At 41.0% G+C, this 13,440-nt stretch overlaps 1 protein-coding gene across 1 annotated transcript; it reads left to right on the forward strand.

The window, feature by feature from the left end:
* Window positions 1-7,683: 7,683 nt before the first annotated feature.
* Window positions 7,684-11,919, forward strand: LOC140496061 (high mobility group protein B3-like). Its single transcript, XM_072595555.1, has 5 exons — window positions 7,684-7,774; window positions 9,576-9,737; window positions 9,824-9,966; window positions 10,193-10,367; window positions 10,655-11,919. Exons 2-5 carry the CDS (start codon window positions 9,588-9,590, stop codon window positions 10,799-10,801), a joined length of 615 nt encoding a protein of 204 aa, XP_072451656.1. The 5' UTR covers window positions 7,684-7,774; window positions 9,576-9,587; the 3' UTR covers window positions 10,802-11,919.
* Window positions 11,920-13,440: the final 1,521 nt, after the last annotated feature.

Consider the following 13,440-nt stretch of genomic DNA (forward strand, 5'->3'; position numbering starts at 1 on the left):
AATAGTAGGAAGGCAACAGAAGAGATGCAAATGACCTTTAAAAAGGTGACTTGCAAAGGAAACATTTCTGAATGATTACTTGCTCCAAGTGTTCATTCATGAAAATTTAGGTAGCTTGGTCTCTTGAAAGAGAATTATTTTCAGTGAATGTAACTAAGGAGGAACTCCCAGATAGGATAGGAATTAAAACCATAAACTCCCAGGGAAAGGCAACATTCTTCCCAGATGATGGGAGACAATGGGAGGTGATTTGAGGCAATGATCATTGGAAGGAGCCATTTGTCAGAAATCAGCAAGTTGGAAATAAACTGATGTGATGCTGATATCCAGAAAGGACTGACTCTGCAGTTACTTTGAACACAGAGGGAAGGGTAGCAAATGAGTTATTGTGTGTCTGTGTTGCACACCACCTCCCCCAATAATTGCTGCAGCTAGACTTGAGTTTCTCCAGCATGTATTTTTTTTTGTCCAGCATCCACAGTGTTATGATTTTGTTGAGTCAACAAATACTGGCTTGGTCGGTGATGCTCAAATTCAAAGGAAAAATGTACAATTAGTTTTCTTTGGGGGGAAGAAAAAATGTGCCTTAAGTATTAACTCCAGGAAATTCCAGCTTGGGTGACTGTATGTGTCCATGCTCTCCCTGTGTTTTGCATGGGTTTCCTCTAGTGCTCCAGTTTTTTACCACTATCAGGGATGTGCAGGTTGGATGGATTAGCCATGGGAAATGTAGGATCAGTGGGGGGGGTGGAGTCTGGGTTTTGGTGGGATGTTCTTCAGGGGAGTGGTGCAGACTTGATGAACCAAATGACCCCTCTCCACACTGTAGGAATTCTATGAATGGGCTCAGGTGGACATAAGGGAGAGACTTTGATTATGTCTAAACCTTTTCTCAAATCCACTTTCTCCTATTCCCACCAGAGGCCATATGGTGGGCATGTGCTGGAAGGAGGGGAGTTAGCAATTTAAATAGAATAAGACAGCATGCCTCATTTTAACTTACTTTTGAAATGTACTCCTATCTGCCTGCAATTCCTAGGTTGTCAGACCCCTGCTAGCAAACCAAGGTGAGCGAGCTGCTGGATGAGAAAAGAATTACCATTTCACTTCCCTGCTGGATCCAGCATGCCTGCCTATCCACCAAAACGTTTTTTCCCATTTCAACAATCCTCCTTGCAAACAAGGCTTTTGATTGCCCCTGTTTTCCTACCAGTTCTATGGCCTTACCCCTGGCCTCCAAACTTGCCTTGCGCACACAGGCCTCTGAGACCTCCGGATTTGGAATTCCAACCCTCCACCGAGCTACTCATATCTTTAGGGACCAACTCCCACCTTCACCTAACTACTTGGGTAATGGTCCTAAACTGTGCTTCGAGATCATGACACTCCTCTACCTGGACCTCCTGAATGTCCCCAGTTGCAAATCACTTCACTGTGAAACTGTTTTTCAAGCTGTCTTGACCATAACATCTGGAATTGCCTCTTCTGCCCTTGAAGATGCACTTTTTAAAAAAAACTATTCGTCTTATCAAAATCTTGATTAACTCTATTATTGATGCAAAAACATTTATATATGACACCTTTTTTCCTCCATTAAATGCTTATGTAAATGATTTTTTTTTGTTTCTTGTATACATTTGTAATGTGGGCTTGGAAGCATTCCAAATGGATTAAACTTGTAGTTGATCCAAAGTTTTTAGTGGTGGTAGAAACTGAGGTAGGCTTTCATGAAACTGAGGTATGTAGAATTAGATGGACGAAGTGTTGAATTATGTAGGTCAGCCTTAAATCAGGAAAAACGGAAGAAGAGTGAAGGGATATAGGCTTTTTAAAATACAAATCACTTCCTATCGGAAAGATGTCGTGAAACTTTGAAAGGGTTCAGAAAAGATTTACAAGGATGTTGCCAGGGTTGGAGGATTTGAGTGATAGGGAGAGACTGAACAGGCTGGGGCTGTTTTCCCTGTAGCATCAGAGGCTGAGGGATGGCCTTATAGAGGTTTATAAAATCATGAGGGGCATGGATAGGACAAATAGACAAAGTCTTTTCCCTGGGGTGAGGGAGTCCAGAACTAGAGGGCATAGGTCTGTTTTGTACCTTTTCCCCTCTTGCGTAAACCTAAGGGGCAACTTTCTTACGCAGAGGGTGGTGTGTATGGAATGAGCTGCCAGAGGAAGTTGTGGAGGCTGGTACAATTGCAACATTTAAGAGGCATTTGGATGGGTATATGAATAGGAAGGGTTTGGAGGGATATGGGCCAGGTGCTGGCAGATAGGGACTAGATTGGGATATCTCACCGGCATGGACTGGTTGGACTAAAGGGTCTGTTTTCATGCTGTACATCTCTGACTCTATGTAACATTTTAGTTACACCATGATGGCAAAACAAGCAAAGCTTTATTTTATTACTGTTATGTCTACTGAAGTACAGTGAAAAGGATTGTCTTCTGTGCTTTACAGGCTGACTACTATAAAAGTGACTCAGGGTAACAGAACAGAGAGCAGGATACAATGTTACAGCTATTGGGAAGGTGCAGTGAGAGATCAACATTAGGGGTCCATTCAGAAGTCTGAACAGTGGGGAAGAAGCTGTTCTTGAATCTATTCATAATATGTATACAAACTTTTATATCTTCTACCTGGCAGAAGAGGGTGGAAGAGAGTATAGCTGGGCTGGGAGGGGACTTTGATTACATTGTTTGCTTTCCTGAGGCAACCACCAGCAGCAGTATAGATGGAGTCAAGGATTGAAAGGCTGGTTTGTGTGATGGACTAGGCTGTAACAACTTTCTGTAGTACCTTTCAGTCTTGGGAAGAGCAGTTGCTATAATGCGCTGTGATGCATCAGATAAGATGCTTTCTATGGTGCATCTTATCAAAATTTGTAAGAATCTTTACAGACATGTTGATTTCCTTTAGACTCAGTGAAGGTGGACTGGAACAGATTGGTGATTGCCACTGTCACTCCCAGGAAGTTGAGACTCTACCATCTCGGCATGACTGCAGACAGGTGGGGTGTCCTCCATTCTGCTTCTTGAAGTCAATGACCAGCTGCAATGCTCTGCTGATGTTGATGGGCAAATTTACACCATGCCAGTGAGCACTTTCCTGTGCCCCATCTTGTCATTGTTTGTTTGAGATCTGGCCTGCAACACTGTGTGGAATTTGGCCACACAGTCATGAGTGGTATACTATAGTAGGGGACTGAGTACACAGCCTTGTGGAGCATTTGTGTTCAGGATTATCATGGAAGTGTTGCTGTTACCCATCCTTACTGTTGGTTTTTTTCCTAAATGAATATAATTGAAAGTTAGGGACCTTGGCTGAACATGTATTGAACCCTCATTAGCTCGCTTTCAAATTGTGAACCATTCCGATCTCTTAAGACCGGATACAGATGCACTACAGAGAGAGGAAAAAGAGATTTATATTTTATACCAGAACTATAAAGCTGAAGGAAAAGTGAACATACTGTATTTTTTTTTGTTATATCCAGATGCCCTGGCAGTGAAGGGTAAAACTGATGCCAATCTTTAAACCCTCTCCAAATTTCTTTAATTTGGAGATCCACATTATAAACATAAATCCCATAACCCAACTTACAGCAGTTTTGCAAGTTTGTTTTTAAATTAAAAGTCCTATTGTTAGAAGCACAAGTGAATGTCTACCACCTGTAAAGGATTAAATGTAGTTAATATGAAATAGTTATTTTGTCAAGTAAATAGCGAGTGATATGAAAGCAGTCTACAAAATGACAAGTTTGATAGCTGTTTATAGAAATAAAATTTCTCTTGCAGGAGCATAACTTGAGGCCATATTACAGGGTGGCCCCAAAAAATGAAATGGGTTATTCAGAAGAAACTTATTTTATCAATTAAGTGGTGAAAAAATGGAATTCACTGAAGAATGATCTAGATAAGCAAAAAAAAAGGTCTGTGAATAGTTAAATGAAAAAGGATGGCCGGAACCTCAAGTTGAGCATAAATGCTAGCATGAAGTGAATCATTAAGATATTGAAGAGTCTGGTATGAAAATGACAAAGTAATTGGTGTACAAGTTGTATGGGAGTACCATTGAATACCAGAGCTAAACAGTGTTGACAAGAGAATGTGAGCTGCAAATGTGTTGCTGGAAAAGCGCAGCAGGTCAGGCAGCATCCAAGGAGCAGGAGAATCGACATTTTGGGCATGAGCCCTTCTTCAGGAAAAGGGCTTATGCCTGCAATGTCGATTCTCCTGCTCCTTGGATGCTGCCTGACCTGCTGCGCATTTTCAGCTCTGATCTCCAGCATCTGCAGTCCTTATTTGCTCCTAGTTGACAAGAGAATGTGTAAAGCTGAACCTAAAGAGAAATGGTAACTCTTGCTAAATGATGAATAACCTTTTCACTAAAGGATTGAATTATGAGTGAACTTCTAGAGTAGGCCAATCAGCCTCCGTATCTGTTCTGCTGTTCAACAAGATCATGGCAGATCTGATTTGTAACCCCTCATCTGTTTCTGCCAACCTTTTGATCCATGTGTTTTCAGAGGTAAAAGGTCATAGTAGAAAACAGAATAAGTTGCCAAGGATACTGCATATTAAAACAAAAATGGGAAAAGATTAATTTTAAGGGTAATTTGGAATAACTGTGTGTAGGTTTCTCTCAATACTGTGATGGGAACATCTGAACGAAGTACAAGGTCATCAGTAGTGGAGTCATGGAGTCAGTTGCACAGTACGGAACCAGACCCTTCCAACCAGATATTCAAAATTAATCTAGTTCCATTGCCAGCCTTTGTCCCATATCTTTCTCAAACCTCCCTATTCACGTACCCATCCAGATGTCTTTTTAAATGTTGTAATTGTTGTTTCATGTAAAAGACTCAGCTTTTTTTTTAAAAAGTGACTAAGAATGGACACTAATTGCCATTATTTTGGTATGAGATCTCCAGGTAATGTGGACAAGGATCCTAATGGATCTTTATCTGTTTTTATAGCTCTAATATTTTGAACAATGTTTTAATGTGCCAAAGTTTAACCTTCTGCAGAAGGGTTTCTCTCTGATTTCTCTCCACACACCATACCAGACCTGCAGAGCTTTTTCCAGCAATTTCTATTCTCATTTCTGTATTTTAAAAAATTTAACCTGCCATAGTAAGTTAGTATTGATGGCTGCTCTTACTAGAAGGGTGGGGGGAAAAACTTCAAAGGAAAATTTGAGAATAACTAAAAAAAATCTTTTTTAATTTTGAAGAAAAGTATTAATTTAATGGCTCTGAGCCAGAGATGATCGTATTCCAATCTGTAAATTTCCCTTAAGCAGTAATTAAATTCTGACATTAAGCCTGCGTTTCCAGACTGCGTTTGGGTTCTGTGGCCTTAAAGGGATGGCAGAATGATACATAATGTAGTACTTGATATGACATCCCTGTCGTTATTAAACCGTATCTTCTAACTTGCTGAGCAATACCGTCGGTGGTCCCATAAGCGAGTTCAAAAACGTTTCAGAAGTCACACATCACAGTGACCGAGCCCTGTGAAAAGCGGGAGCGCCATGTCTATTACCCCTGTTACATTTGAACTTGGCCTCTTCCCAAGAATAGCACCGGGGGGATTTATAAGCAGCTGTCAATCTGCAGAAACTTTCCCCCGGATGAGTCTAATTAGATCACACCCCGTAGCAAATACCTGAATACTGGTCTGTGAACGTGACAAGTTGGGTTAAACTCGGCCGCCACTTTAGCTAAACAATAGCGTACCGCTGACCTGCTAACACTTCCAGAAGTTGCGAGCCACTTTTTAAAATTCCACTCCAAACACCCTCAACTGGACTTCCTACACTTGTGTAGCAGTGTTCCCAAATAGAAAAGATATTTATAGACAGAAAAATCAATTTCTGATTTTATACATTCACATTTCATCCAATTATTTCACAGGATTTTATCAATGAAGGGTCACTAGACTCGAAACCTGAACTATTTCTCTCCACAGATGCTGCCAGACCAGAGTTTCTCCAGTAATTGTTTTTTTGATTTCCAGCACCCGCTCTTCTTTTCATTGAAATTTATAAAGCCAGTTACACACATTTTGGAGAAGTGTTTTAAAATGACGTTTCTAGTAATAATGCCCTGTTTTGATTCCAGTTGTCAGTAGCTACTTTTCTAAACTTTTTAATGCGGGTTTTGAACTTTCTCGGACATGTCCAACAATTGAATTTGTCGTTTCTAAAATTTTGGAATACTTACCGTGAAGAACAGCTGTAGTTAAAATGATTTAACATCAATACATTTAATACTTTAAATCTTTTGTTCGGAATTTGTTTTTATTGTAAGGTTCTCTAATGTCAGTCCTGGGAAGAACAATGACATGATTTTTAAACAAAAAGCGCTGTACTTGATAACAGAAGATTTTAAAATTCGTTTATTTTTAAAAAATATACATCTATCCAAAATAAAGAGCGATAGCGAAAGATTTTTTAAACCAGTTGGATCCAAGGCTTATAGTCCATTGAGCTCTTATATTTATCCAGAATGTAAACAGTCGCAAAATATTTTTATTACAGTGAAATTTCATTAAGGTTCAGAACTAAGAACGGAGGCAAGTCTAATTGTTTTGTTTTTAAACGTCATACTTTCACGTGAAACGAGAGCAGCAATAGCTTTAAAACTCGGGCATCAAGTTCAGTGTGCAGCTTATTCAGAGGGGGAAGGGAGGGGGAGAGAGATAAAATATTAAAGAACAAGCAACACACACAGTTGTAGAAACTCAGGAAGTCTGGTAGCATCTGTCAAGAGAGAGTTGAAGAGTCAAACCGGACTCGAAACGTCAACTGTTTTTCTCCCTCCACAGATGGTGCCAGACATGCTGACAGCCAGCATTTGGTATTTTTTTTGTCCCCAGACTTCCAGCATCTGTAGTATTTTTACTTCCACTGTTTATAGGACCATGTTCAGGGGGGTTGAGGGAAGGAATATGTTTGTTTTTTTTGGGGGGGATGGGGTGAGGAGAGGAGAAGAATTACTAAAGGGACGAGTTTGAGTGAGAATAGTAGGAAACATTGAGATTGAACTACGGTGGGAATCATGATGTGAAGGTGCCGGTGTTGGCCTGGGGTGGATAAAGTTTAAAAAATTCCTGATGAAGGGCTCTTGCCTGAAAAGTGTTTTTCTCCTGCCCTTGGATGCATTCTGACTTACTGTGCTTTTCTAGCACCACTCTTTCTTTCGCCTCTGATCTCCAGTCTTCACTTTCTCCTAAAGTTAAAAATCACACAACATCAGGTTGGACTACAAGCTGCTGTTGATTTTTTTTAAACGGTGGGAACAAATTGTGTGTGTGTATAGGAGGGGGTGCTGCTGGTGGGAAGAAGTTGAGTTGGTGAGGGAGGTCTAGTGGGACAGGTTTGAGTGTGAAGGAGTACTGTAGGAATAAGTTGAGTGGGAGGAAATGCACTGTATAAGCAAGTGCATTGAGAAACTTTTTTTTTTCTTCTGGCTGTTGCAGCGCTCTGCCAGGGCATATTCCTTTTCGAAAAAGGCGGGCCTTTTTTGAATCTGGCGGCGTGCGAGGCCGCGAGCCAATGAGGGACGGTCGGGCCGCGGGTGGGCGGGGCGGAGGGCGGTGGCGCCGGCCAATCGGGAAGCGCGGCCACTGTTTGAAGCGGCGGCACGTCTGTCCAATGAGCGGGCGCGGCGGGTCCTGGGGCGGGAGGGGGAGGGGAGTTGGTGCAAAAGGAGGCTCGAGCGCGTCCGCCGACAACCAGCAGCAGCAGCAGAAGCCAGCCAGCCGCCGGGTAGGTACGGCCGCGAGAGGCGGAATAAAGAAAAACAAAATAACCGCTCCCCCTCCAACCCCCAAACCTTTCGTTACCCCTTCCCTTCCCCTCTCCCCGCCGTCCCCCACTCCCCCCACTCCTCCCCGCCGGCGGGAAGGTGCTTTCCCGGCTCTTCCTCACCCGCGAGGCGCTTACACGCCGCCTTTAACATGGCAGCCCCCCTCTCTCTCTCTCTCTCTCCCTTTTTTTTTCTCTCTCTCTCTCATGGCGATAGCGAGCCGCGGTGCGCTCCCGGCCGCCGGTTGCGCTCGAGCCCCGTTTCGCTTTCCCGCCGGGCTCCCCCCCCCCCCCCCTCACCGTCCGAGTCGGCGGGGCGGAGAGTGGTTTTTCACAACTTGTCTTTATCTCTCAGAAAGCCCCCTCCTCCTCCTCCCCGCCGCCGCTCTCTCGCCCGTCCGCGGTCTATATCGATGCAACCGCTATGCGTCAAGTGTCTGGGAAAACTGTGGCCAAACTTTTTTTTTTCAGCCGAGTTTCTTCCTCGATCCACACGCACGAAAAAAAAATTCGGAAATCCGGGTTAATATTATTTACCCCCCCTCCCCCCGCCTCAGATCGGCCGTGGTAATTATTTTTTTTGTGTATGAGGGTGTTTTTTTTTGTGTGTGTGTGAGGTATTGTTGGGTTCTCTCTTCTCTCTCTCGCTCTCTGGCTGTCGTTCACTCCTAGTGCAAAAGATGGAGCCATTTTAGCCCAGCGTGTGCGTGTGTGTGTGTGTGCTATTGAGAACAACTATAGAGACACACATTGCCCCTGCTCTCTCTCTCTCTCTCTATATATAAGCACTGTGCCGCCTAAGCAAAGAGGGGGAACAATTTCTTTTCTATCCCTTTATAAAACAGCCGCCTGAAACCCCCCCACCCCAGCGATTTTCCGCCCCAAAAGCAGCCGCAGCCTGACGACGGAGGCATTTCAAGGGGACTTTCTTTCATGAGGAAGGATTTCACAAAATGGAAGAAGAATTATTGGGATGTTGACCTGTTTTTCTCTCCCTCCCTCTCCTTTCTTTCCTTGTCGACTGCAATTCGCCATCATTACTCTCTATCTCCACATAGATGTACAGTGCCCGTCCCCACCTTGTGCTTAAATCACCACAGCAAGGTTTTAAATACCCGTTTCTTTTTTTTCACCCCCTCTCTCTCCCTCTCGCCCTTTTTTTTTGCAGGTTCTTTGTTTCAGAAGAGGATTTTTTTTTTGTTGTCCTTGAACATAAAATGGAGATGGAAAGAACATGGCGGGAAAGAAATAGATAAATAGCTGAGGAAAGATTCTGGATAGAAACTATTAAGCCTCAATGCTATTGAATTGTGCAGTTGAAAAGCGCTGGCGGCTGTATTCGGACTGGTGCTTTCAGTTTTTAAGTTTAATTTGCGCCTATGTGAATTCGTCTCTGAAATGAAATATCTTTTTCTAACAATGGAAAGAAGGACTTCTGCCGCGTAGGTTGTTTTTTTTTTGAAATCGCATCTGTACTTTTTACGGCTGCTTAATTCAAACGAGGCTACTTTTTTTTTACTTTGTCATTCTTGTTGCAGGTGATTTGAAAATAACAATTTCTTAACTTTGGATGATTTTTTTTCTTCAAGAATTGATATTTAAAATGGATAGCCCAAACAAAATGAGATTTCAATTTTTTCCAAAGTTGACATTGAAGTACATAATGTGGGACACTAGTAGGCATTTAAAAAAAATGTACAAATGTGGATTTGCTGCTTTCAGGCAAATTTGGGGGAAATATTTACTTTTTCTCTCTTTCTAGAGAAATATCAATATGGCAAAGCGTGACCCGAAGAAGCCAAGAGGCAAGATGTCCTCTTATGCGTATTTTGTTCAGACTTGCCGTGAAGAACACAAGAAGAAAAGCCCTGATATTCCAGTTAATTTCTCAGAATTCTCTAAAAGGTGTTCTGAAAGATGGAAGGTAACTTGTCTTCCTTTGTGTATAAACAAATGCACAATATATATTCTTGACTGAGATGTTGATCTAATGTGTATATTCTTCACCAGACAATGTCCAGCAAAGAAAAGGCCAAATTTGAAGAACTGGCCAAAGTAGACAAGGCACGTTATGACCGAGAAATGAAAAATTACGTGCCAGCTAAAGGTAGTAAGAAGAAGAAGAAGGACCCCAACGCGCCAAAAAGGCCTCCGTAAGTATACTCATGATTACTGTCAATTGTGTTGACAACTGAGTGGCTTTGACTTCAGAAGCTGCAAAATTCTGTTAAAAGCTTGATTTCAAGAGTTCCTAACTTCTTAAAAATGTCAGCTTTTATAGTTGCTTATTTCTTCTTCAAGCCCAATTGATACTTTGTTTAAGCGTAATACCATGACTGTTGTTTCAAATGCATTTGTTGTAATACGTCTTTTTTGCAGCTCTGGGTTCTTCTTGTTTTGCTCGGAGCATCGACCAAAAATCAAAGCTGTCAGTCCTGGCTTATCTATTGGTGATGTAGCAAAGAAGCTTGGTGAACTGTGGAATGCATGCAGTGAAGAAGAGAAGAAGCCATTCATTAGCAAAGCTTGTAAGCTGAAGGAGAAATATGATAAGGTAAGTACAGTTGCAACATTTAAATACTTCCATATTTTGATCCCCAGGTTAAATCCAGAGTAGAATTTATACAAACTACTTGATCTGAATGCTGATCAGTTTCTTCCTCTATATATATTTGCAATCACTTGTAATGCCACCTGAAACTTTGTATAGTATGAGGAAGTATTGACACTACACAGGGAAGACTTGGTGGTTTTAAGTTTGTTTTTGTGCAAGTTGGTGATCTCATTGGAATTGCTGGTCTTCCAAGTGGCAAGGAGTTGAAATAATTTCCTTTTTTTAAGGATGTTGCTGATTATCGTGCCAAAGGCAAGGTGGATAGTGCAAAGAAGCCCCCTGCCAAGAAGGAGGCATATTGTGATGACGACGATGATGATGAGGAAGAAGATGAGGAGGAAGAGGAGGAGGATGAAGAAGATGATGATGATTAAATTGTACATTTTGCCTCAGCTTATTACTTGCTATGTAACTGAAAGCATTTAAACCCTGTTACAAGTGTTGCAACCTTTTAATTTTGTAAGTTGGTGTGTATATGGTCTAAGGCAAAAAGTAGCTTGAGTTTTAAACTGTACAGGCCTTTTTGTAATATTCACACTACAGCGGTGGACATTGAGTCAACTGTTAACTCCTCTTTCTGTAGACTGGCTCAGCCTCCTGTGCAGAAGGGGGATTTAACTGGATTAAAATGTATTTATGTGGTGTTGTGTTTAAGTGCAGTATAGTTTAAAGTGCCGTTGTAGCCAATTCTTCAATTTTTGAGATTGCTGTAAGTATGAGGGGTAATGAAGCAATCAAAGTTTAAAAAATAAATCAGAGTTGTCAGTAGGCATTTTTTTAAGCCTGCCACGCTTGTAGGCAACATCGCACGGTGTCTGTCCCACATACTAGAATGGTCGTGCAATATACTTTTGACTTCATTCAGAATGAGTAAGGTATGGTTTATTGAGCGGAGTAGCAAGATGGCAGCCACCCTTGGGTAGTGATCAGTTTATTCTTAGACCTGTTGGATGAAAAGGAGGTCACCATCATTCAATGCTAGCCTCCTGTGCCTATGTATATCATGCTACTGTACTCCAAGAAAATATTGGTAAGCAGAAGCCAAATCCAAAGGGCTGTGAAATGGTCAATGATTCTTTCCATTTCTGTGAACTGTTGTTCTCACTCAAATGAGAAAGGAAATGTACTATTTTAAGACAAACGCTTTGTTTTGGCATTAATAGGCCTGTGTGGTGTTCTTGGTAATATTCATGCTTTAAAGTGATTGCATACTTCACAATTGGTGCAATTTGGGAACAATTTGAGCAAAATGCTTTAAGGCATCTTTTTTTTTATATATAAAAATATTAGGACTTTGCAGTACAATGTGGTCCTGCCTGAATCTTCACAGGCTGTGTGGTGACTCCCAATTTGCACTTTGCTGAAATCCTAGTGACAACCCTGAGCATTCTGTACTTTAAATGATCTTGTAACTAAGGTATATTTTCTTTTTTGTATGTTTAGTATGCTAAAATGTGTTTTGAAGTAATTAAAACAGGATTAAATTTGTAAAGTCTTGCTTGTCTAAAGTGTCATTAGATATTTCATAATGCTTATCCCTACACCAGTACACTATAGGATGATTGAAGTTTTGAAATGACTGCTGAAATGAATGTTTCCATCCTAGAAAGACAATAAGTTCCCGAGATACTGAATTTCACTTTTTGACTCTTGAGTGGTCTTAATTTACATTTTTAAATAGATACAGTTAGTGAAATTGATTAGCACCCGTGAACTAATGACCAGAAAAAGGTGGCAAACTTTTTTTTGCAGTATTAAAGAACAGGAAAAAATTGCAAAATATCTATAAGTTGGGGTCACTGGTTTAAAAATAGGAGCCTTGCCAATTGAGGCAGAGGAGGAAACATCTTGAGGGTATAGGATCTTTGGTAGTCTCCTAAAAAGGCAGGTGCAGAATCTTAACTCTATTAAGACACTGGTAGATGCTTGGAAGGTGTGTAAGAGAATTGGGCTCATGCAGAATTGTGGAATTGAAGTTTAAGATTGACTCAACTATGATTTTTGTTGAATGGTGATTGGCCTGCTCCTAATTTGTACATTCAAATCCAATTTTACTTGGGGTTTTCCAATCGGGTACTGAATCATGACTAGACCATCTACCTTCTATCAGATTCCATTCAATTGGTGAATCAACTACAATTTTAATATGATCAATTACCTTTGAGATCACCAACTTTTCTTAAACTTTAATTGTATTCATTTGGGTGAGTTTGATCACTGGTATTTTTCAAAAGTACTGGGTGCATGCCACTGTCTTGCACTAACTTTTTAAATTGACTTGACCACTGGTTATTTTGACATACACAGTAGTGCCAACAAAATATAGTTCAAGGCTTGGGACAGGGCTAGATCCAGGATATGATATTAAGAATGTTGTTCCAAATTGTCTGAGGACATCAATGGCCTTTCTAAGACATCTTGTCCCATTCAAGGAATCTAAATTGAGCGGGATAGGTCCTGCATTTAAAACAACTTAAGTTTTTTTTTGAAATTGCACCGAACCCCATTTAACATAAAGCCTATATCTGCCCATATTAGCAAGATTTCCCTAAGTGGGGTCATCAGCTAAAATTTGGCATCACAAAATTTAAGTAGCCATCTAGTTCACATTTTACAGACATAATTTTCAAGCCTCAACGGAATCATTTGGTTTGGGAATGGGAACGGTGGGTGAAAGGAGAATTTTTGTTTGGGAAGCAATGCCACAGTGATGCCTCTGCTTGGCAAAACTCTTGACCTGTGGTTCAGTGTTATCTCTGCACTGTCCAGTTGTTGGGTGATTTTAGTTTCCACAGCTTCTAATTTTGTAGTCTGTCATAATATTGCTGTTGGCACTTGTGATTTACATTCATAATTTAGTTCTTGAAATTTAGAATTTTGTGTAAATATTGGCTCAAAACATTCCAGCTCTGATAATATTGAGATACCAGTAAATTTAGTTGCTGTATTTTGTGACTACTAATTGTGTTCTTTATCCTGGGAGAGCAATTCTATTAAGTCTGCAGTGCTCCAC

This window comes from Chiloscyllium punctatum, chromosome 25 (assembly GCF_047496795.1).
Source record: "Chiloscyllium punctatum isolate Juve2018m chromosome 25, sChiPun1.3, whole genome shotgun sequence".
Classification (NCBI taxonomy): Eukaryota; Metazoa; Chordata; class Chondrichthyes; order Orectolobiformes; family Hemiscylliidae; genus Chiloscyllium; species Chiloscyllium punctatum.